This window comes from Acanthochromis polyacanthus, chromosome 12 (assembly GCF_021347895.1).
Source record: "Acanthochromis polyacanthus isolate Apoly-LR-REF ecotype Palm Island chromosome 12, KAUST_Apoly_ChrSc, whole genome shotgun sequence".
NCBI classification, from domain to species: Eukaryota; Metazoa; Chordata; class Actinopteri; family Pomacentridae; genus Acanthochromis; species Acanthochromis polyacanthus.
In genome coordinates this window covers 41,471,467-41,497,585 of record NC_067124.1, presented here as the reverse complement: position 1 = coordinate 41,497,585, position 26,119 = coordinate 41,471,467, and the positions used below count along the sequence as shown (strand labels likewise).

Genomic DNA, 26,119 nt, shown 5'->3' with positions numbered 1-26,119 from the left:
CCAGGCAGCTCAACTTCTAAGAAGAACCACCGCTCAATCGAACTCGAGACGAGACGCTGAGGAGCGAGTCAGTCGTTCAAAATGAGACAAGACCCAGTTTGGGTTCTGGAGGCAGATACCCTCTCTATTTTTAAGACCAGGCTTAAAACGTTCCTTTTTGACAAATCCTATAGTTGGGGCTGACTGGGTGACCCACAGGGGTTCGGCTTGTGTCTTCATTGCACAGCTGACTCCCTCTTGGACGTCCCTTCGTTCTGCCTCTAGTCATGCTGCTATAGGCCTATAGGCTGCTGGGGGACTTCTCTTGACGCACTGAGCCCTTCTCTATCTACCTTTACATTTAATATGTATACTGTTATTGCAGTACATTCACTCTGTTTCCCCCTGTGCTATTTCTCCGAGTGTCCCTGGTTCCAGAGCTGGATGCTTCAGATCTGCGGTTGATGTTCCACCAGCTGGTCCAGTCTCCATCATGTCCACTGTGGGATGCTGCTGCTGACCTTCCTCCAGCCCTCTGCTTCCAACTCCCTTTTTCCACCAGTCAACTCTGCATTGCCTTCACTATACTGTTATGCTAACTTACATACTGTTTGAATTTTACTGCTAGCTATATATGGAGTATGTTTAATGTCAGAGCCGTACATCATCAGAGTAAACTATGAGTCAGTTTTCAATGTTAGCTTATACTTTGTCTGTGTCACATATCCTGTCATGCATGTATCCAAATGTGTGTTGTGTTTTCCTTGCTTTCCCACCCCTCCCTCTCCTCCCATCCCTCCCCCTTGCCCTCCTCTGTCCTTCTCAACCCCCCCGGCCAGCAGGCAGATGGGTCCCCCCTATATAGAGCCGGGTTCTGCTCGAGGTTTCTTCCCTGTTAAAAGGGTGTTTTCCTGCCACTGTCTCCTTTGGGCTGCTCTGGGGGTCAGGCATATGGGTTCTGTAAAGCGTCTTGAGACGATTTGACTGTAACTGACACTATATAAATAAAATTGAATTGAAGACGTGAAAAATGACACACAACATGACCAAAACATGGAAAAATGACAAACAAAATGAGAAAAGCCAGAAACACTGAGCCAATTAGCCAAAAAGAGACATGAAACTATAAAAACTAGACAAAATTAGAAAAACAAAGCACAAATGAGACGCAACATGACCAAAACAAGACATAAAATGAGAAATATGAGGCACAAAATGACCAAAACCACACATAAAACCCACAAAATGAAACACAAAATTACAAAAACTACACCAAATGAGAAAAACGAGACACAAGATGAGAAATAAATGAAATGCGAAATGAGAAAAACTAATTGTAAAACATAAAAATTACAAACAAAATGCGAAATATAACACAAACTGGAAAAAAAATAAAACTCTGCCAATTAGCTAAAAACAGAAATGAAACAATAAAAACTAGACACAAAATTAGAAAAACAAAGCACTAATTGGCACAAACTCTTGTTCTACCAGTTCTCTGTCTCCCTTTCTTGTTTTTCTTATGATGGTCGTTTGGTCATTAGCTGGGAGGAGATCCAGAATTCTCTGGATGAATTTTAGATCTCCTCAGGCTTTGGGATCTTCTAGGAGAAACATCTAAAACGTTCTGTTGAACCTGCCGCCACTAAAACCGACTCTGGATGAGAAGAAGATGGATGTCTTCGTTCTTACCTCAGAGAGCTGCAGAACTTCGGCCTCCAGGGTTTGGATCTTCTTCTCGCTGTCTTTGGACTGAGCGATCACTTCGTCTCTCGACAGTTTGGTCTCATCCAGCTCCCTCAGGATCTCCTTCATCTGGCCCTGTGAAGATTAAGGAGCCGTTTTAGCCTCCAGACAGGTGCAGGACGTTAAAGTTCACTTGAGTGGGCGGAGTCTGTCCTACCTGCAGCCTCCTCAGCTGCTTCACTGCCTCCTCTTTGCCCCGGCCGGCGGCCTCCACCTGGGCTTCAGACTCCTGCAGCTCGGCCTCCAGCTGCTTCTTGGAGGCGACGGCCTGTGACCTCTGAGTCCTCTCCTCCTCCAGCTGGATCTCCAGCTCCCTCACCTGAGGACAGAGGAACACCTGAGTCATCTGGAAGCAGCAGAACGTCCACGTCTCCTGTCTCCTGATGTTCCCACCTGCTTGCTGAGCGCCCTCCTCTTCTCCTCGCCTTTCTCCTCACTGCTGCTGATCTCCCTCTCGAACTGGGCCTTCAGGGCCTGCAGGGTGACCTCCAGCCTCAGCCTCGAGTTCTCCGCCTCTGACAGCTCCTCCTCCAGCTCCTGGGTCTGGACCCGCAGGTTCTGGGCTTCGGTCTCCAGAGTCCGCCTGGTTCGTTCCAGCTCATGGAACTGAGGTAGAGAAGAAGCCATGAGTCAGGGGGGAATAAGACACAAAATGACAAAAACTAGAAGCAAAATGACAAAAACGAGACGCAAAACGACAAAAACGAGACGCAAAATGACAAAAACGAGACGCAAAACGACAAAAACGAGACGCAAAACGACAAAAACGAGACGCAAAACGATAAAAACTAGACGCAAAACGACAAAAACTAGACGCAAAACGACAAAAACTAGACGCAAAACGACAAAAACGAGACGCAAAAAGACAAAAACGAGACGCAAAACGACAAAAACGAGACGCAAAACGACAAAAACTAGACGCAAAACGACAAAAACCAGATGCAAAATGACAAAAACGAGACACAAAATGACAAAAACTAGATGCAAAATGACAAAAACCAGAAGCAAAACGACAAAAACGAGACACAAAATGACAAAAACTAGACGCAAAATGACAAAAACTAGACGCAAAACGGCAAAAACTACACGCAAAACGACAAAAACTAGACGCAAAACGACAAAAACGAGACGCAAAACGACAAAAACGAGACGCAAAACGACAAAAACTAGACGCAAAACGACAAAAATGAGACGCAAAAAGACAAAAACGAGACGCAAAACGACAAAAACGAGACGCAAAACGACAAAAACTAGACGCAAAACGACAAAAACTAGATGCAAAATGACAAAAACGAGACACAAAATGACAAAAACTAGATGCAAAATGACAAAAACCAGAAGCAAAACGACAAAAACGAGACACAAAATGACAAAAACTACACGCAAAACGGCAAAAACTACACGCAAAACGACAAAAACTAGACGCAACACGACAAAAACGAGACGCAAAACGACAAAAACGAGACGCAAAACGACAAAAACGAGACGCAAAACGACAAAAACTAGACGCAAAACGACAAAAATGAGACGCAAAACGACAAAAATGAGACGCAAAACGACAAAAACGAGACACAAATGACAAAAACGAGACGCAAAATGACAAAAACCAGAAGCAAAATGACAAAAACGAGACGCAAAACGACAAAAACGAGACGCAAAATGACAAAAACGAGACGCAAAACGACAAAAACGAGACGCAAAACGACAAAAACGAGACGCAAAACGATAAAAACTAGACGCAAAACGACAAAAACTAGACGCAAAACGACAAAAACTAGACGCAAAACGACAAAAACGAGACGCAAAACGACAAAAACGAGACGCAAAACGACAAAAACTAGACGCAAAACGACAAAAACTAGACGCAAAACGACAAAAACTAGATGCAAAATGACAAAAACGAGACACAAAATGACAAAAACTAGATGCAAAATGACAAAAACCAGAAGCAAAACGACAAAAACGAGACACAAAATGACAAAAACGAGACCCAAAATGACAAAAACGAGACACAAAATGACAAAAACTAGACGCAAAATGACAAAAACGAGACGCAAAATGACAAAAACGAGACGCAAAACGACAAAAATGAGACGCAAAACAACAAAAACGAGACGCAAAACGATAAAAACTAGACGCAAAACGACAAAAACTAGACGCAAAACGACAAAAACTAGACGCAAAACGACAAAAACGAGACGCAAAACGACAAAAACGAGACGCAAAACGACAAAAACGAGACGCAAAACGACAAAAACGAGACGCAAAACGACAAAAACTAGACGCAAAACGACAAAAACTAGATGCAAAATGACAAAAACCAGAAGCAAAACGACAAAAACGAGACACAAAATGACAAAAACGAGACGCAAAATGACAAAAACCAGAAGCAAAACGACAAAAACGAGACACAAAATGACAAAAACTAGACGCAAAATGACAAAAACGAGACGCAAAACGACAAAAATGAGACGCAAAACGACAAAAACGAGACGCAAAACGATAAAAACTAGACGCAAAACGACAAAAACTAGACGCAAAACGACAAAAACGAGACGCAAAACGACAAAAACGAGACGCAAAACGACAAAAACGAGACGCAAAACGACAAAAACTAGACGCAAAACGACAAAAATGAGACGCAAAACGACAAAAACGAGACGCAAAATGACAAAAACTAGACGCAAAATGACAAAAACGAGACGCAAAACGACAAAAACGAGACGCAAAACGATAAAAACTAGACGCAAAACGACAAAAACTAGACGCAAAACGACAAAAACGAGACGCAAAACGACAAAAACTAGACGCAAAACGACAAAAATGAGACGCAAAACGACAAAAACGAGACGCAAAATGACAAAAACGAGACGCAAAACGACAAAAACGAGACGCAAAACGACAAAAACGAGACGCAAAACGATAAAAACTAGACGCAAAACGACAAAAACTAGACGCAAAACGACAAAAACTAGACGCAAAACGACAAAAACGAGACGCAAAAAGACAAAAACGAGACGCAAAACGACAAAAACGAGACGCAAAACGACAAAAACTAGACGCAAAACGACAAAAACCAGATGCAAAATGACAAAAACGAGACACAAAATGACAAAAACTAGATGCAAAATGACAAAAACCAGAAGCAAAACGACAAAAACGAGACACAAAATGACAAAAACTAGACGCAAAATGACAAAAACTAGACGCAAAACGGCAAAAACTACACGCAAAACGACAAAAACTAGACGCAAAACGACAAAAACGAGACGCAAAACGACAAAAACGAGACGCAAAACGACAAAAACTAGACGCAAAACGACAAAAATGAGACGCAAAAAGACAAAAACGAGACGCAAAACGACAAAAACGAGACGCAAAACGACAAAAACTAGACGCAAAACGACAAAAACTAGATGCAAAATGACAAAAACGAGACACAAAATGACAAAAACTAGATGCAAAATGACAAAAACCAGAAGCAAAACGACAAAAACGAGACACAAAATGACAAAAACTACACGCAAAACGGCAAAAACTACACGCAAAACGACAAAAACTAGACGCAACACGACAAAAACGAGACGCAAAACGACAAAAACGAGACGCAAAACGACAAAAACGAGACGCAAAACGACAAAAACTAGACGCAAAACGACAAAAATGAGACGCAAAACGACAAAAATGAGACGCAAAACGACAAAAACGAGACACAAAATGACAAAAACGAGACGCAAAATGACAAAAACCAGAAGCAAAATGACAAAAACGAGACGCAAAACGACAAAAACGAGACGCAAAATGACAAAACGAGACGCAAAACGACAAAAACGAGACGCAAAACGACAAAAACGAGACGCAAAACGATAAAAACTAGACGCAAAACGACAAAAACTAGACGCAAAACGACAAAAACGAGACGCAAAACGACAAAAACGAGACGCAAAACGACAAAAACGAGACGCAAAACGACAAAAACTAGACGCAAAACGACAAAAACTAGACGCAAAACGACAAAAACTAGATGCAAAATGACAAAAACGAGACACAAAATGACAAAAACTAGATGCAAAATGACAAAAACCAGAAGCAAAACGACAAAAACGAGACACAAAATGACAAAAACGAGACCCAAAATGACAAAAACCAGAAGCAAAACGACAAAAACGAGACACAAAATGACAAAAACTAGACGCAAAATGACAAAAACGAGACGCAAAATGACAAAACGAGACGCAAAACGACAAAAATGAGACGCAAAACAACAAAAACGAGACGCAAAACGATAAAAACTAGACGCAAAACGACAAAAACTAGACGCAAAACGACAAAAACGAGACGCAAAACGACAAAAACGAGACGCAAAACGACAAAAACGAGACGCAAAACGACAAAAACTAGACGCAAAACGACAAAAACTAGATGCAAAATGACAAAAACCAGAAGCAAAACGACAAAAACGAGACACAAAATGACAAAAACGAGACGCAAAATGACAAAACCAGAAGCAAAACGACAAAAACGAGACACAAAATGACAAAAACTAGACGCAAAATGACAAAAACGAGACGCAAAACGACAAAAATGAGACGCAAAACGACAAAAACGAGACGCAAAACGATAAAAACTAGACGCAAAACGACAAAAACTAGACGCAAAACGACAAAAACGAGACGCAAAACGACAAAAACGAGACGCAAAACGACAAAAACGAGACGCAAAACGACAAAAACTAGACGCAAAACGACAAAAACCAGATGCAAAATGACAAAAACGAGACACAAAATGACAAAAACTAGATGCAAAATGACAAAAACCAGAAGCAAAACGACAAAAACGAGACACAAAATGACAAAAACTAGACGCAAAATGACAAAAACTAGACGCAAAACGGCAAAAACTACACGCAAAACGACAAAAACTAGACGCAAAACGACAAAAACGAGACGCAAAACGACAAAAACGAGACGCAAAACGACAAAAACTAGACGCAAAACGACAAAAATGAGACGCAAAAAGACAAAAACGAGACGCAAAACGACAAAAACGAGACGCAAAACGACAAAAACTAGACGCAAAACGACAAAAACTAGATGCAAAATGACAAAAACGAGACACAAAATGACAAAAACTAGATGCAAAATGACAAAAACCAGAAGCAAAACGACAAAAACGAGACACAAAATGACAAAAACTACACGCAAAACGGCAAAAACTACACGCAAAACGACAAAAACTAGACGCAACACGACAAAAACGAGACGCAAAACGACAAAAACGAGACGCAAAACGACAAAAACGAGACGCAAAACGACAAAAACTAGACGCAAAACGACAAAAATGAGACGCAAAGCGACAAAAATGAGACGCAAAACGACAAAAACGAGACACAAAATGACAAAAACGAGACGCAAAATGACAAAAACCAGAAGCAAAATGACAAAAACGAGACGCAAAACGACAAAAACGAGACGCAAAATGACAAAAACGAGACGCAAAACGACAAAAACGAGACGCAAAACGACAAAAACGAGACGCAAAACGATAAAAACTAGACGCAAAACGACAAAAACTAGACGCAAAACGACAAAAACTAGACGCAAAACGACAAAAACGAGACGCAAAACGACAAAAACGAGACGCAAAACGACAAAAACTAGACGCAAAACGACAAAAACTAGACGCAAAACGACAAAAACTAGATGCAAAATGACAAAAACGAGACACAAAATGACAAAAACTAGATGCAAAATGACAAAAACCAGAAGCAAAACGACAAAAACGAGACACAAAATGACAAAAACGAGACCCAAAATGACAAAAACCAGAAGCAAAACGACAAAAACGAGACACAAAATGACAAAAACTAGACGCAAAATGACAAAAACGAGACGCAAAATGACAAAAACGAGACGCAAAACGACAAAAATGAGACGCAAAACAACAAAAACGAGACGCAAAACGATAAAAACTAGACGCAAAACGACAAAAACTAGACGCAAAACGACAAAAACTAGACGCAAAACGACAAAAACGAGACGCAAAACGACAAAAACGAGACGCAAAACGACAAAAACGAGACGCAAAACGACAAAAACGAGACGCAAAACGACAAAAACTAGACGCAAAACGACAAAAACTAGATGCAAAATGACAAAAACCAGAAGCAAAACGACAAAAACGAGACACAAAATGACAAAAACGAGACGCAAAATGACAAAAACCAGAAGCAAAACGACAAAAACGAGACACAAAATGACAAAAACTAGACGCAAAATGACAAAAACGAGACGCAAAACGACAAAAATGAGACGCAAAACGACAAAAACGAGACGCAAAACGATAAAAACTAGACGCAAAACGACAAAAACTAGACGCAAAACGACAAAAACGAGACGCAAAACGACAAAAACGAGACGCAAAACGACAAAAACGAGACGCAAAACGACAAAAACTAGACGCAAAACGACAAAAATGAGACGCAAAACGACAAAAACGAGACGCAAAATGACAAAAACTAGACGCAAAATGACAAAAACGAGACGCAAAACGACAAAAACGAGACGCAAAACGATAAAAACTAGACGCAAAACGACAAAAACTAGACGCAAAACGACAAAAACGAGACGCAAAACGACAAAAACTAGACGCAAAACGACAAAAATGAGACGCAAAACGACAAAAACGAGACGCAAAACGACAAAAACGAGACGCAAAACGACAAAAACTAGACGCAAAACGACAAAAACTAGACGCAAAACGACAAAAACGAGACACAAGATGACAAAAACTAGACTCAAAACGACAAAAATGAGACAAAATGACAAAAACGAGACGCAAAACGACAAAAACGAGACACAAAATGACAAAAACGAGACGCAAAACGACAAAAACGAGACGCAAAACGACAAAAACTAGACGCAAAACGACAAAAACGAGACACAAAATGACAAAAACTAGACTCAAAACGACAAAAATGAGACAAAATGACAAAAACGAGACGCAAAACGACAAAAACGAGACACAAAATGACAAAAACGAGACGCAAAACGACAAAAACGAGACGCAAAACGACAAAAACTAGACGCAAAACGACAAAAACTAGACACAAAATGACAAAAACTAGACACAAAATGACAAAAACGAGACATTGTCGATGAATTTTTGCCATTAAGGACCCCCCCCCCCCCCGTGGTTTTATCATCTATGACAGATCTGTCCTGTTTCAGAGCTGAATGTGTCTCCATTCTTCTTGTCTCTTACATTTTTGCCGACGTCGTCCTGCTGGTTTATTAGTTGTTCCATCTCAACTCGGAGCTGCTTGTTGCTCCTCTCCAGCTCCTCCCGTTGGTCCTGGGCCTCCTAAAACAGGAACAGAAGATCAACCACCGTCACCATAGAAACACGACGGACGTTCACCTGAGGACGGCTTACCTGCAGGGCTCTGGACAGCGCCAGGTATCTGGTTTCCTTTTCTCGGCTGTCGGCTTCAGCTCGGTCTCTGTCTTCAGCCAGACGAGCGCTCACTGCCTTCTCCTCAGCCAGACACTGGAGGAGAAACATTATTAATGTTATACTAACTCAGATTAACTAGATTATATCATTATTGACATTATATTACCGCAGAATAACTCATTATTGACATTATATTACCGCAGAATAACTCATTATTAATATTATATTATCACAGAATAACTCATTATTAATGTTATACTACCTCAGATTAACTCATTATTAATGTTATATTGCCTCAGATTAACTCAAATATAATAGTTAAACATGAATTCTGAAACTAAATCAACTCTTAATATTATTGAGAATAATGAGAGGAAACAGATGAACGACTTCTGACCATCAAATACGGATATTTATAGAGATATCTGTGGAATTTTAGATTCATAAGTCAATATTTACTGAGATAAACTACCAGGAACTACCTTACTACTACTATTTTTTTTTTCCATTTTTGTCTTTTTATCATGTTGTGTCTCATTTTTGTCTCGTTTCTGTTGTTTTGTGTCTTGTTTTTACCAATTTGGATCATTTTTGGTCTAATTTTGGACAATTCTTTAGTCATTTGAGACCATTTTTAATCCAATTTTGGACGATTTAACAGATTGTAGAGAAATTTTGAGTAGTTTTTGAAAATTTGATCCAATTTTTGTGATTACATTTCACTCATGTAGTATCCTGATTTTGTATATCGGTGTATTTTTTTACTTTATTTGCAGGATTTGTTTTATTACAGAACAAAGCACTGATTCATTTAATGTGTTTTACTACATGATTAAAAGTATAATTATTTCATTCGTTCAGGTTAAAAAAAAATTGCATTTTGCATAAATATTAAAAGGTTTGCAGATGTTAATAAATTCATAATTTAGTTACAAGCTAAAAAAAACAAAACAGGTTACATCTTTTATCATTTCATTATGATGGTTTATGTTTCACTGGACTGAAAACATAGAAGAAGAAACGTGAGCAGAAACGAAGAATCATATTTAATCCTAGACACTGTTTTCATACATTGGAATGTCTCTTTTGTCAAAAAATTAGTTAAGGAAGGGAAAAAGCATTTAGGATTTAGTAACTAGTCCATTTACATTAACAAGCCGGCTGGCAAAAGGGTTACACTCAATGAGAACAATTTAGATTAACTGAGACGATCTGGACGATTATTGAGCCCAGAAGATCGTTACTCCTGTAGAACATCTCGGCTTTTGTTTCATTTTCACAAAAAGTCTCATCTGCTGGTTTATTTTCAGGGTTTTTTTTCCTGCTGGTTTTTCTCCAGCTGTTGGTATTTTTATTTCCAGATGTTTCCTACCTGGTGTTTTTTTGTTTCCAGTTTTTTTTTTTTATTTCCAGGTGTTTTGTTTCCTACCTGCTGGGGGGGGGGGGGGGGGGGGGGTATGTGTGCCGCGGCGGCGCAGCGACTTCAAATCGCTGGGCGGTTTACAATCGTCGTTAACAAGCTATCGTTAACGTCGTTTCCATCTCGTGGGAGTATCGGCGACAATAAAGTGTTCAAACTTCAAATGAAATGGACTCTACACTTCACGGTGATTCGATTACAGGACTGTACATGACTGCTCTCACTGAGTGGCAGCTAGCATTCAGCGCGGTGGATATTAGCAGCCGTTCGATATGACGACTCGCCGACCATAAACATACCTTAACCCAAAAAAAAATGTTCTCCTCGAATTTAGACGATTCACAAGAATGACCCTGGCAATGATAAAATCAGCGGAATTCCGCGGATCCGCGGAAAATTCTCATCCCTGCTACCTGCTGTCTTTTTGTTTCCTACCTGCTCTTATTTTGTTTCCTACCTGGTCGAACTTCTTCTGCCTCTTCTCCAGGGCCGTACAGTTCTGCCGTTCCCTCTGCAGGGCCAGCGTCATGTCCTCGATCTCCTCCCTCAGCCTCTCCCTCTGCCTCTCCACCCTCTCCTTCTCCTCCTCTTTCTGCCTCTCCCTCTGGGTGGCGCCGTCCAGCTCCCTCTGCAGCTTCCTGCGGGTTTCCTCCCCGGCCTCCACCGCCGTGTTCACCTCCTCCGACTGCTTCCGGAGCTCCGCCAGCTGAGAGGAGATTAACAATTACATTTAATTAACTAAATTAAAACTCAGTTTAATAGTCAGCTGGGAGATTAGAATGATTTAAAAAAGAAAAATGACTGGAAATAAATCTAAGGTTTAATATGATGGATGACCAAGACGTTCTGGAGCAGAAACTGACAGATTTATTTCATTTTGGACAAATTTAGTGTAATTACTGACTTTTTTTTGTTTATCGGACACTTTTTAGTGATTTTCGATGAAAATAATGAATTTAGCCTTCAGTATTTGTTTTTTGTCGTGCAATTTTCATTAATTTTGGTTATTTTAGATCAATCTTTGCATCATTTTAGACCCATTTCGTGTAATTTTGGACAAATATGAACAAATACTGAATTATTTTGGACAAATTCTGAGATATGTTGGACAGATTCTGAATTATTTATAAAATATTTTTACCAATTTGTAGATGCTTTTTAACATTTTAGAAAACTTCTGACATATTCTGGACAGATTTTAAGTTATTTTAAACATTTCTTAACCAATTTTGTCGATGTTTTTTCATTTTGGACACATTTTTTTGACATCTTTTTAATTTTGGACCCAGATTTTGAGTCATTTAGGACATTTTTAATGACTTTGAACTAGGGATGTTCGGACTAGTCGTTTAATCGGTTAATTGTCGACTCATTTATTAAACGGTTAGTATTTTACTAGTTGGTTAAACGCTAGTGTGCCCCCCCCAGGTCCCGACCGTGCGCCACCATGCAGCTCTACGCTCGGCCGTGCGCCGCACACTCGTCCCGTCTGGGCTACCTGGTTGATCCTGCCAGTAGCATATGCTTGTCTCTTTTTTCAACCCCCGCTATCCCCCTCATCATTAGCGGTGTTCTGACCACTCCAGCTACACCCACCACGTCCCTTCCTGCCACCCGAAGCAAAGCATCGGCTCCACTATGTGCTGCTCGTGGACTGTCATGGCGCACCGACCCGCTGCCGTTACGCACAGACGCAGCGGCACTTTCTGTCTCAGTGGACGACTGAACATCTTCATCAGAGGGTGAATATTCCTCTTCAGAATATGAGTAAGCCATTACTTGACAAAGTACTTTGTCAGCGTTGAGCAGACCTCTCGGTACGGTGAGTTTTCTCGCTCTAAAATGTGCCGTCTTGCGCTCTGATACGCTCCGACGGCGAGTCTCGTCTCCTCGGTTTTCAAACTCTGTAAACTCCAAAACTTTGAATGAAAACACGCCCACAACTGATGCTCAGATTGAAGTTCCAGATGTCCGCCATCTCCTGGTATAAAGTGGGAACTACATGAGGCAAAATATATTTGAAGCTATGGGTTGTTATGTTAAGCAATGTTGCTTGTGGCAATATTGCGACTTTGGCGCTTAAAGGGTTAAATTGCAAGTTCAATACTAATTTCCGAACCGACTAGTCGTTAATTTTATTGGCGACTAGTCGGTTCGGAAATTAGTCGAAATTCCCATCCCTACTTTGAACATTTTCGTTGACTCATTGTGGACACGTTTGGGATAATTGTTATTATTTTCTTTAACCTTTGTGGACATTTTGAACAAATTTAAGCAAAAATTGAGTTATTTAGACATTTTTGGCCCATCTGGTATCTGTTTATGTTGTTTTGGATCCTTTTTGCATCATTTTGGACCAACTGGGGGCGGCATGGCTCAGTGGGTAGAGTGGCCGTCCTGCAACCGGAAGGTCGCCGGTTCAATTCTTGGCCCGGAGAGCTCATATCGAGGTGTCCCTGAACAAGACACTGAACCCCTGATTGCTCCTGGTGGGTCGTGGTTAGCGCCTTGCATGGCAGCTTCCACCATCAGTGTGTGAATGTGACGTATCATGTAAAGAGCTTTGGGTACCTTGTAGGTATAGTAAAGCGCTATATAAATACAGACCATTTACTTTGTGTCATTTTAGACAATTTTGTTTGTTTTCTTTGATATTCACAATCATTTGGAACTACTCTGGTTCATGTGTATTAATAGCATCAGATACCTGCTGGGTGTGGGTCTGGATCTGACGGTTGAGCTCTTTAACCCGTTCCTCCTCCTCCTCCAGACGCTCCATCAGGCCGTTCTTCTCCTCCTCCAGACCTCGAACTCTGGAGCTCAGAGCCATTTTCTGTCTGGTTTCATCCTGAAGCAGCTCCTGAGACACAGACCGAGAAAGGGTTTTAGAAATAATAATAATAACTTTAACAGTGGCTGAAAGTGAACCAATCCTGTGACCACTGACCTATACCTTCTTTGTGTACACTTTGCAATGCGATCTGCTGACCTTTTATTGTGACTTATTGTCTTTTTTTGTGACTTATTGTCCTTTTATTACAACCTATTGTCCTATATTTATTGTATGTATTACTGTTATGTTTTAATTTTTCTTTTTAGGGACTGTGGATGTAAATTAGCATTGTGCTATAATCCGGCATATTTACGCCCATTTCTGAACAAATGGGCGTTCATTCATGTGCACTGTCCCTATCAATAAATAAAGAAAAGAATAATTTCCTACCTTGGCGTCGTGCAGCTGACTCTCCAAGCTGCTGACTTCTTTGGAGAGACGAAGAGTTTTAGAGTCGGAGGACGACAGACTCCCAGAGAGAGACTCGATCTCACACTGCAGGAGGAAAAAAGGAGGTTTTAGATTCATTAAAACACAGAAACAGGAAAATATTCTGTTATTAATCTGTTTATTAAAGTTCAAAAAACAACGACTGGTTTCGATATCTACCGATACCCATAGATCTATAGATCTATATCTACCCATACATACGGGCTTGGAAATGACTGCTGTTGGTCAGACACAGCAAACCTGTTACTGCAGCCACACTAGCAGGACTTAAAGTGAAAACTATGCTAACCCTGAACTGTTCTGTTTTTGGGTGGGGTTACAATCTAGCTAAATAGTAAGAAAACTCTGACTAAATGCCAGTTTTGACGATAGGCAAAAAACCGAAAACGATATTGTGAAATCTTTATTCCAGACTCAAAATGGTCCATAAAATTACATACAAATACAAATTTAAAAAAAACAAAACAAAACAAACACTACACATGTAAACCATATAAACACTCTCTCCAGTGTCTGCAGAGCACAGAAGTGTAGCGGACACTGCTCTGCCCAGGTTTGACAAAAGCTTGAATAACTTTATTGTCAGAGTCCATGAGTCGCTTAATAAACTTAAAAATAAATTTCTAATAAGAGCATTCAGTGTTCTGACATTATTTTGCACAAACAACTGGCTCTGGTCCACCGAGGGACCTTCATTAGAAGCCTAAAGGCATCATTGTATGCCACATGCAGCTTTTTAAATGTGGCTTTAGTGTAGCCACACCACAAGTGGGCAGTATAAAGTGGTGTGCAAAAGGCTTTAAACAAAGCAACTTTAACATTACGTGTACACGATCCAAATTTTCTAAGGAGTATATTAGCTTCCATACAATTTACAATACTGCCTTTGAATATCATCATCATCAGACAGATCGTTCCTGATGATATGACCAAGGTATTTTACCTTTTCCACCACACAAAGCTCCTCTCCCACCAGATAGAACGCAGGAAAAACTGCTTTACTCTGCTCTTGAGCCCTCACAACCGTCACACACTCTTTTTAGAATTAAACTTAATGTCATAACTGCTCTCCATACTCTGAGCAGACCTTGACCAGTTGCTGCAGGCCAGCAGAACAGGGGGACATGATGACCAAGTCATCTGCATAGAGTAGGTGGTTCAAAAGTCTCTCCCCCACCATGCAACCAGTTTTACAGTTATTTAAAGCTCACAGATATTGACCGATTTTACATTTTTATGCCGATATCGGGGCGATATCATCGGCCATCCCGAGTTTTAGTCTTTATTAAGCTTTCTGTTTGTTTTTTTTCTAACATCAACAGGACAGAAACACGGTTTATCAGACACATTTCAATTTTAGTAAACTTTGGACGTGCTTCAGGTCATTTTTGACAAGTTTAGACTCACATTGGAGCCACCGTGCGACATTTTTGGACAGTTTGAAGACACTTGTGAGGCCTTTGGATCATTTTTAGGGACTTCTGGAAACGTGTTTTTGACGGGTGTTGTACTTTAAGGCATGTTTCAAGTCATTTTGAACAGTTATCGGACATGTTGTGAGCTGATTTCCTTTGAGATGAAGATGAACGTTTTCCATGTCTGTGTTGCAGGAGCGCTGTGAGCAGAGCGTCGCTGCCACCGGAAGCTTTTTTTATCAGATTTTTTTAGATTTTCTACCTGCAGCTTGTGAAGCCTCTTCCTCCCGCGTCCTCCCTCTCCGGTCGGCCTGGACCAGCCGGGCGTTCAGTTCCTGCAGCTGGCCCTCGGCTCTCTTCCGTCCTCGTCGCTGTCGGTCCGACCGGCCTGAAGGCTCTTCAGCTCCGAACGTCAGGTTCAGCCTCTCCTCCTCCAGGACCGCCTTGGCCTTCTCCAGGAGACTGCCGGGCCTGAAGGAGGAAGACGTGAGCTGGTATTTATTATCACATTTAAACATGTTTTATAAACCTCAGCTTTCTCACTCTTCATTGCGTTAAACCTCCTGTTGTCTTCATTTACGGGCATCAAAAACATTATTTCCTTTTCTGAAAAATCATCCATAAATTAAGCAAAAAATTTCCCCAACTTTTAGAAAATTTGCAAAACCCTCAGGAGGAAAATTCCAATAATTGGGCGGCATGGCTCAGTGGTAGAGGTGGGCGTCTTGTTACTGGAAGGTTGCCGGTTCGATCCTTGGCCCGTCGTGTTCATATCGAGGTGTCCCTGAGCAGACCCCTAACCCCTAACTGCTCCTGGTGGGTGTGGTTAGCGCCTTCTATGGCAGCGTTCCTCCATCAGTGTGTGAATGTGACGTATCATGTAAACGCTTTGGATAAAAGCGCTTTATAAATACAACCATTTACCATTTAATTCCTTAAGAAAAAATTACCCAAATTTGGCAATAAAATTCTTGTAAAATATTTTCAAAAAATGAGCAAAAAATCTTCAAAAAAATCCTAAAAATATCTAAAAGTGATTCCATATATATCAGTGAAACTTCTGATGTTTTCTTTAAGAGCATTCACAAAAAAAAAAAAATCAACCAAAATCCAGTGAAATTCGCTGGATTTTGGTTGATTTTATGTGATGTTCTTTGAGAAACTTTTTTTAACAATTTTTTTTTCCACCAAAAAACTGTTCAAAAAATTCCCAAAAATTTGAAAATGTGGACATCAGAAGTTTCACTGTGAAAATATATTTTTTTCCACATTTTAAACTTTATAACGGGTTAGATTAACCTGCAGGACGACATCAACGTTTAACGTGTTTTATAATCTGTCTTACTCTTCTTCACGTCTAAACATGTTTTATATATCTGTCTTACTCTTCTTCGTATCTAAACGTGTTTTATAATCTGTCGTACTCTCTTCGTATCTAAACGTGTTTTATAATCTGTCTTACTCTTCTTCGTATCTAAACGTGTTTTATAATCTGTCTTACTCTTCTTCGTATCTAAACGTGTTTTATAATCTGTCTTACTCTTCTTCGTATCTAAACGTGTTTTATGAATCTGTCTACTCTTCTTCGTATCTAAACGTGTTTTATAATCTGTCTTACTCTTCTTCGTATCTAAACATGTTTTAATCTGTCTTACTCTTCTTCGTATCTAAACGTGTTTTATAATCTGTCATACTTCTCTCTTCGTAATCTAAACGTGTTTTAATAATCTGTCTTACTCTTCTTCGTATCTAAACGTGTTTTATAATCTGTCTTACTCTTCTTCGTATCTAAACGTGTTTATAATCTGTCTTACTCTTCTTCGTATCTAAACGTTTTTATAATCTGTCTTACTCTTCTTCGTATCTAAACGTGTTTTATAATCTGTCTTACCTTTCTTCGTATCTAAACGTGTTTTATTCTGTCTTACTCTTCTTCGTATCTAAACGTGTTTTAATGATCTCTTTCGTACTCTTCTTCGTATCTAAACATGTTTTAATGATCCTTTCGTACTCTTCTTCGTATCTAAACGTGTTTTATAATCTGTCGTACTCTTCTTTGTACTCTAAACATGTTTATGATCTCTTTCGTACTCTTCTTCGTATCTAAACGTGTTTTATAATCTGTCGTACTCTTCTTCGTATCTAAACATGTTTTATATCTGTCTTACTCTTCTTCGTATCTAAACATGTTTTATATCTGTCTTACTCTTCTTCGTATCTAAACATGTTTTATGATCTCTTTCGTACTCTTCTTCGTATCTAAACGTGTTTATAATCTGTCTTACTCTTCTTCGTATCTAAACATGTTTTATGATCTCTTTCGTACTCTTCTTCGTATCTAAACGTGTTTTATATCTGTCTTACTCTTCTTCGTATCTAAACATGTTTTATGATCTCTTTCGTACTCTTCTTCGTATCTAAACGTGTTTATAATCTGTCTTACTCTTCTTCGTATCTAAACGTGTTTTATGATCTCTTTCGTACTCTTCTTCGTATCTAAACATGTTTTATGATCTCTTTCGTACTCTCTTCGTATCTAAACGTGTTTTATGATCTCTTTCGTACTCTTCTTCGTATCTAAACATGTTTTATGATCTCTTTCGTTACTCTTCTTTGATCTAAACGTGTTTTATGATCTCTTTCGTACTCTTCTTCGTATCTAAACGTGTTTTATGATCTCTTTCGTACTTCTCTTCGTATCTAAACAGTCTTTATAATCTGTCTTACTCTTCTTCGTATCTAAACGTGTTTTATAATCTTTCGTACTCTTCTTCGTATCTAAACGTGTTTTATATCTCTTTCGTACTCTTCTTCGTATCTAAACGTGTTTTATGATCTCTTTCGTACTCTTCTTCGTATCTAAACATGTTTTATAATCTGTCTTACTCTTCTTCGTATCTAAACGTGTTTTATAATCTCTTTCGTACTCTTCTTCGTATCTAAACGTGTTTTATAATCTGTCTTACTCTTCTTCGTATCTAAACGTGTTTTATAATCTGTCTTACTCTTCTTCGTATCTAAACGTGTTTTTAATCTCTTTCGTACCCTCTTGCTGTTGTCCAGCTGCTCCTGCAGGTTATCGATGGCAGATCCGTGTTTCACTCTCAGCTGTTGTCCAGCTGCTCCTGCAGGTTATCGATGGCAGATCCGTGTTTCACTCTCAGCTCTGAAAGTTGGGCTTCGTGGCGTCGAGTTTCTTCCTCGACGCACCGCTGGAGGTCGCTGAGCTCCGCCTCCCGACGAGAGCTGAGATTTTAGCAATGCAAAAACAGAATGCAAAAGATATTTATCCTCATCACTGAGTTACTGCGGGAGTTAGGACACATTCTGGACAAATTCTGAGATATTTTGGACAGATTTTGAGTCATTTTAAACATTTTTTGACCAATCTTGCAGATCATTTTTTCATTTTGAACAATTCTTAGCTAATCTTAGAACACAAATCCAGTCATTTCTGAACACATTTTAAGTTATTTTGTACAATTTTTAAATGATTTGAATTATTTTTTTTTTTACTCATCCTGGACGCATTTAGGAAAAATGTTGTTTTCTTTCGCCTCCATGGACATTCAGATCAAATTTAAGCAATATGAGATATCAGTTATTTTTACCCCTCTGGTAGATGTTCAGGTTGTTTTGGATCCAATAATGCATCATTTTGGACCTTTTTCGTGTTATTCTACACAATTTTCTTTGTTTTCTTCAATATTCAGTCATTTTGAACAAATATGAACAAATACAGGTTTTGAAATATTTTGAACATTTTTGACCAATTGTTAATGTTTTTATCATTTTGGACAAATTTTTTTTAGTCCATTATACACATTTTTTTCTACCAAGCTTGTAGATGTTTTTGTCATTTTGGACAAAATCTGTGACATCTTTTTCATTTTGGACAATTCTCAAACTAATCTTTGACACATTTTTATCATTTCTGGACATATTTTTTAAGGCATTTTGTCCAGATTTTGAGTAATTTCAACATCTTGAATATATTCGTACTTTATGTCACTGTATTAAAGAGTTAAGAGGAGAGCGTGTTACGTTAATTTTCCTTCTTCTTTTCCAGATCCAGAGTCTAAAATGATTTTAAATTCTGATCCGTCTTCTTACCGGAGCTCCTGCTGAGCGGCCGTGGTGTCCAGAGTATCTTCTAACTCCGTCCTCAGAGCCTCCAGCTCCTCTCCAAGGTCTCGTCTCTGTTTTTCTGCTCGTTCTCTCATCTCGTTCGTTCTCCACCTCCTCCTTCAGCTCTGAAACCTGAGACAGAGCTCCTCAGAGATCTCTGAGCTTCGCTCTCCGGGCTCCTTCCTCTCCAACCTGAAGGAAACACAATGGATTAGAAGATCCAGCCTCATACCTCCACCAGGGACCAGATGCAGCAGATGTTGAGGAGTCCTACCGGCCCTGCAGGGTGGTGATCTCCTTCTCCTTCTGGGCCAGACTGCCCCTCAGCTCTGCAGCCAGCAAGCCCCAGGTCAGACAGCTGCTCCTGGGCCTCCAGGAGACTCGCTCTCCATCCTCCTCTCCACTTCTCCTGCTCCAGACGGCCCTGCTCCTCCCTCTTCAGACGCTCTGGAGGTTCAAACATCACAGTTTAGACGTCTGTAGAAACTGATCAGGAATCAGTCTCTGCTCCAGAAACATCCTCCCACAGATAATCCCAGAGAGTTTAGAAAAGAAACCGGCCCATTTCAACCGTTCCTTTAGAAAGTTATTTCAGATGAATTTTGAGTCATTTAAGACACATTAGGATCAGTTTGAAATGCTTTCTGTCATTTCTCACATATTATGAGTCATTCTGGATGAATTTCAAGTAATTCTGGACATTTTTTGAGTCATCTGAGACAATGATTTGTCATTTAGGATGAATTTTGAGTCATTTAGGATACATTTCTAATCAGTTTAAAGAGTTTAATGTCATTCTTGACATATTTTGAGGCGTTGCGGACAAACTTTGGACACATTTGTCCTCATTTAGGAAAAAGTCTGAATACATTTTTCATATTTCATGAGTCATTTTGAATGAATTTCCAGTAACCTTGGGACAGTTTTCAGTCATTTTGGACATTTTTTGAGTCATTTGAGACGACATTTTGCCATTTAGAGTCATTTTGGATGAATTCTGAGTGATTCTGAAAAGTTTATAAAAATAATTTTGGATGATTTTCTGTTTTTTATCTTTAGCCAAACAAAAATGAAAAGATCAGGGACCAACATCAGCATTAAGTTTAGGACATGCTTTTGACACATTCTTATGTCTGAATCTTTTTTTTAACGAGTCATTCAACAAAATGTGTCCAATATGACAAAACATCGTCTCCGATGGCTCAAAAAATGTCCAAAATTACTGGAAATTCATCCAAAAAGATTCATATTATGTGAAAAATGATTCAGACTTTATCCTAAAGGAGGACAAATTGTCCACAGTATGTCAAAAATGACAGAAAACTCTTTACACTGATTAGAAATGTGCCCTAAATCACTCAGAATTAATCTGAAATTACTTAAAATTCATCCAGAATCACTCAGCAGTCACACTTTTGAGTCATTTTGGACAGGTGTGAGTTATTTGACAACATTTTTTGAGCTATTTTTGACCATTTTGAAGTCATTATAGTTGCGTTTTGTCTCCTTTTGGCCAACTTTACTGGTGTTCTTACCCTCCAGGTCGGCGATGACGGCTTCCTGTTTGTTCTTCAGCTTGTTCAGACTCTTGGTCTTCTCCTCCTCCTCGGTCAGCTGGTCGGTCACCTCGCTCAGACGTTCATCCAGCTGCTTCTTCTCCTGCTCAGACACAAACTGGGTTAGCAACTAAACACTGAACATTTTAACGAGTCACTACGGTCGCTGTTTCAGTCTAAACCTTGGAGAGTCGGTCTCTCTGCTCCACGGCCGTCAGCAGATCCGTCTCCAGACTCTTGGATTTTGGTCTCCAGGGTGACTTCTCCAGCAGGAGGCGCTGACGAGCGCTTTCCTCCTCCTCTAGCTGCTCCTCCAGTCCTGAGGCAGACGGAAAGAGGAAGTTGGAGATGTCAAAGATTCTTGAAGGGAAAAAGGAAGTACAGCAAGAAAAAGAGGAAGAAGGAGGAAGAAGAAGGAGGAAGAAGAAGGAGGGAGAATCTAGATCAGGGGTGTCAAACTCAGTTCCTGGAGGGCCACTATCCTGCATGTTTTTAGATGTTCCTTCTTCCAACACACCTGATTCAAATGATCATCTCATCATCAAGCTCAGCAGAAGCCTGATAACGAGCCTGATCATTTGAATCGGTGTGTTGGAGAAGGAAACATCTAAAACATGCAGGATAGTGGCCCTCCAGGAACTGAGTTCGACACCCCTGATCTGGAGGGAACATCAAAGCTGCATTTTCTGCTTAGCCTCGCCCACAACAAGTGTGATTGGTCTACAGAAACGTAAACAAATGTTAGTGTTTTCTGTCCTCTTACAACAGAACCTACCATGGTGGACTTCCATGGTGGACCTCAGCAGGTGTCTCCACCCTCACCTGATGTTCTGCTGCATCTCTTCTTCTCGTTGCTCATCTGGACGCCCCTCTCCTCCTCCTCCTCCAGCCGGCTCTCCAGCTCCCCCAGGACCTCTCCAGCTCCTGCTTCCTGCTGGCCAGCCTGGCCCTCATCTCCTCGGCCCTCGGCGAACAGCTCGGCCTCGGCTGCAGCTGGTCGGCCAGCACCGCCTTCTCCTCCATCAGCTGGACGTGCTTCCTGTCCAGCTCCGTGAGTCCTGCCTCCACCCGGGTCAGCTGTCTTTGGCCTTCTGCAGCTCGGCCTCCCTCACCTGGATCTCCTCGTCCTGCCGGGTCACCTGGAGCAGAGGCTTCACCTGGAGGAGACCACAGCAAACAGTAGCTAGAGAACGTCCCTGGAACACATCAAAACCCTTTTATTCTCGTAGCTTCATCAGAAAACTCCACTAAAAATATGAATTTGCACCAGATTCTATGAAAAACAAAAATAAATAAAGATAATTATGAAAAGTTAAGAAAATAATTAGGAATTATTAGTATTAAATAAATTTGTTTTAAAAAAATTATAAAAAGCTTGAGTAAATCACAAAAACATAAATTAATACAAATAGAGAAATAAAAAAACTAAAGAAGAAAAATGTATTTAAATTCACCTTTGGTTTTAAAAAATAAAGAAAAACACAAATAAGATTACCAGAAAATAAAAATAAATAAAGAAATTATTTGTATTTTAAAACCTACTAAAAATTTACTTGCCAATAAAGCATTTTAGTAGATTCTTCAAAGAAAAGAAAAACAAACAAAACATCAATATATCTAAAATAATTTGTTTACTAACCCTTAAAATCAATAAATAACACCATTTATTAGACCGATAAACAGAAAAAACTGAATGGGCAGATTTTCACTTTCCAGCGGTTCTTGAACGCAGCACCGACAGCCTGTAGTTCAGTCAGAAATTAAGTATAGACACTGTTGTGGGACGTGTTGACGAGTTTACATTGTGTTTACATTGTGTGGACATGTTGATGTGTCACGTTGTGTTCACGTTGTGGTTGATGTTGTAATGACGTTACCTTAGTGAACAGTCGCCACCACTGCCAGTTCCTGAGTTTGAGATAAGCTGCACAGTTCCTCTGCATCACTCTGAGAGCGCTGAGCTGCTGCTGCTTCTTCATGAAAGCTCTGAGATACGACAAGACGGAAAAGATTCAAGACACACGAACTTTAAAGACTTATTCTGATATTCTGTGGTCTGATAATGGTTTTAGTCTTACTTCCTGTGTCTGATAATGGTTTTTAGTCTTACTTCCTGTGGTCTGATAATGGTTTGAGTCTTACTTCCTTTGGTCTGATAATGGTTTAGTCTTACTTCCTTTGGTCTGATAATGGTTTGAAGTCTTACTTCCTTTGGTCTGATAATGGTTGAGTCTTACTTCCTTTGGTCTGATAATGGTTTTAGTCTTACTTCCTTTGGTCTGATAATGGTTTTAGTCTTACTTCCTGTGGTCTGATAATGTTTTAGTCTTACTTCCTTTGGTCTGATAATGGTTTTAGTCTTACTTCCTTTGGTCTGATAATGGTTGAGTCTTACTTCCTTTGGTCTGATAATGGTTTGAGTCTTACTTCCTTTGGTCTGATAATGGTTTGAGTCTTACTTCCTTTTGGTCCTGATAATGGTTTTGAGTCTTACTTCCTGTGGTCTGATAATGTTTTAGTCTTACTTCCTGTGGTCTGATAATGGTTTTAGTCTTACTTCCTTTGGTCTGAAATGGTTTAGTCTACTTCCTGTGGTCTGATAATGGTTTTAGTCTTACTTCCTGTGGTCTGATAATGGTTTTAGTCTTACTTCCTGTGGTCTGATAATGGTTTGAGTCTTACTTCCTTTGGTCTGATAATGGTTTTAGTCTTACTTCCTTTGGTCTGATAATGGTTTTAGTCTTACTTCCTGTGGTCTGATAATGGTTTTAGTCTTACTTCCTTTGGTCTGATAATGGTTTTAGTCTTACTTCCTTTGGTCTGATAATGGTTTTAGTCTTACTTCCTGTGGTCTGATAATGGTTTGAGTCTTACTTCCTTTGGTCTGATAATGGTTTTAGTCTTACTTCCTTTGGTCTGATAATGGTTTTAGTCTTACTTCCTTTGGTCTGATAATGGTTTTAGTCTTACTTCCTGTGGTCTGATAATGGTTTTAGTCTTACTTCCTTTGGTCTGATAATGGTTTGAGTCTTACTTCCTTTGGTCTGATAATGGTTTGAGTCTTACTTCCTGTGGTCTGATAATGGTTTGAGTCTTACTTCCTTGGTCTGATAATGGTTTTAGTCTTACTTCCTTTGGTCTGATAATGGTTTTAGTCTTACTTCCTGTGGTCTGATAATGGTTTTAGTCTTACTTCCTGTGGTCTGATAATGGTTTTAGTCTTACTTCCTGTGGTCTGATAATGGTTTTAGTCTTACTTCCTTTGGTCTGATAATGGTTTTAGTCTTACTTCCTTTGGTCTGATAATGGTTTAGTCTTACTTCCTGTGGTCTGATAATGGTTTGAGTCTTACTTCCTTTGGTCTGATAATGGTTTGAGTCTTACTTCCTTTGGTCTGATAATGGTTTGAGTCTTACTTCCTTTGGTCTGATAATGGTTTAGTCTTACTTCCTGTGGTCTGATAATGGTTGAGTCTTACTTCCTGTGGTCTGATAATGGTTTGAGTCTTACTTCCTGTGGTCTGATAATGGTTTGAGTCTTACTTCCTTTGGTCTGATAATGGTTTTAGTCTTACTTCCTTTGGTCTGATAATGGTTTTAGTCTTACTTCCTGTGGTCTGATAATGGTTTTAGTCTTACTTCCTGTGGTCTGATAATGGTTTTAGTCTTACTTCCTGTGGTCTGATAATGGTTTTAGTCTTACTTCCTTTGGTCTGATAATGGTTTAGTCTTACTTCCTTTGGTCTGATAATGGTTTTAGTCTTACTTCCTGTGGTCTGATAATGGTTTTATTCTTACTTGCGAGCCAGGAAGCCTCTGGAGGCACTCTGGAATCGAATGATGGTGTCGGTGATCTTCAGGTCTCGTTCTTCCTCCAAATGAGCCAGAACTCCGGCTCTGAAGAAGACTTTACTCTGACCGACCCTGAACAGGTTGTGATCCAACTCCAGAGCCCGGATCTGAACCAGAACAGTAAATATCAGAGTCAGTTTCCTCTGACCACCTCACAACCAGCTGATTCTGTGTCTACAATAACTTTAAGGTATTTAACGAAGCACTTGAAGTTTTACCTTTAAACTATGAATATTTTGCAAATCAATTATTTTGACTCTGAAGAAATCATAGCTGAAACATTGTAAAGAAAAAACGGTTAAAAGGTGCCAAAAATAAATGTTTACAAAAAGGTAAAAATAAAATATCACCAAATATCTGAAAAACAATGCTTTTCAAAAAAATGCTTGATGCTGGCATTATTTTACAGTCAACATGTAAATTACTATGTTTTACAACTGTAATGTAAAAAGCTGCAATTTTTTTTTTAAATCTGTAAAATAATAGTTAAAAAATATTTATTGTTTTTTAATCCCTAATAATTCTTCTTACAATCAATGGAAAACATTTTGCTCATTTAAATGAAGTTTGTAAAAAGTCTAACACATTATTATTTATAAAAATACATATTTTGGACACAGTTTTGGCCTCTTTATTTCCACCTTTCTCTCTGATTAGTTAGACATTATCAGTTATTGAACACAGCAGTGAGTATCTGTGAAGTAAACCAGCTGATTCTGAGGAGGGAACCGGTGGATTTTTCGTGAATTAAAGTGCTTTAAATTGACTCACCATGAGCTCCGACGCCTGTTTTCCATCCATGAAGGTTCGAGGAATCGCATTCGGAGTTAAGATCTCATATCTGGAAGAAAAACAGATTTAATGAGAGAGAACCAGAGCTGGAACCAGAGGAGGTTTCATCAGCAGGTGTTACAGAAAGACAACAGATGGTTACGAAAGGCAGCTTATATAAATAAGAACCTCAAACACTCACCTCTGTCGGAACTCCTGGAACGGGATCCGGTTGGGGAACCCTTGTCTGCAGATCCGGATCCCCTCCAGAACCCCGTTACACCTGAGCTGGTCCAGAACCAGGTGAGGCGACAATTTACCGGCCTGAGGAGACGAGGAGAAGAGTTAAAGAACCCAACAGAGATGTTAAAAAACCAACAAAACAGTTAAAGAACCCAACAGAGATGTTAAAAAACCCAACAGAGATGTTAAAAAAACCCAAAAGAACAGTTAAAGAACCAACAGAACAGTTAAAGAACCCACAGAACAGTTAAAGAACCAACAGAACAGTAAAA

General features: G+C 39.6%; 1 protein-coding gene across 1 annotated transcript in view; it reads right to left on the bottom strand.

Moving 5' to 3' along the window:
- The window catches only part of myh14 (myosin, heavy chain 14, non-muscle), a 66,931-nt gene that overhangs the window by 6,536 nt on the left and 34,276 nt on the right, over nucleotides 1–26,119 (bottom strand). Inside the window, 24 exon segments of the mRNA XM_051957214.1 lie at nucleotides 1,672–1,800; nucleotides 1,883–2,044; nucleotides 2,119–2,331; nucleotides 8,989–9,087; nucleotides 9,160–9,273; nucleotides 11,058–11,306; nucleotides 13,308–13,460; nucleotides 13,824–13,928; nucleotides 15,561–15,578; nucleotides 15,580–15,769; nucleotides 18,401–18,544; nucleotides 19,412–19,522; nucleotides 19,524–19,602; nucleotides 19,672–19,762; nucleotides 19,764–19,873; nucleotides 20,962–21,085; nucleotides 21,165–21,301; nucleotides 21,805–21,900; nucleotides 21,903–22,058; nucleotides 22,061–22,139; nucleotides 22,860–22,968; nucleotides 24,780–24,940; nucleotides 25,605–25,674; nucleotides 25,807–25,928. Of these exon segments, the coding sequence (XP_051813174.1) occupies nucleotides 1,672–1,800; nucleotides 1,883–2,044; nucleotides 2,119–2,331; nucleotides 8,989–9,087; nucleotides 9,160–9,273; nucleotides 11,058–11,306; nucleotides 13,308–13,460; nucleotides 13,824–13,928; nucleotides 15,561–15,578; nucleotides 15,580–15,769; nucleotides 18,401–18,544; nucleotides 19,412–19,522; nucleotides 19,524–19,602; nucleotides 19,672–19,762; nucleotides 19,764–19,873; nucleotides 20,962–21,085; nucleotides 21,165–21,301; nucleotides 21,805–21,900; nucleotides 21,903–22,058; nucleotides 22,061–22,139; nucleotides 22,860–22,968; nucleotides 24,780–24,940; nucleotides 25,605–25,674; nucleotides 25,807–25,928 (3,021 nt within the window).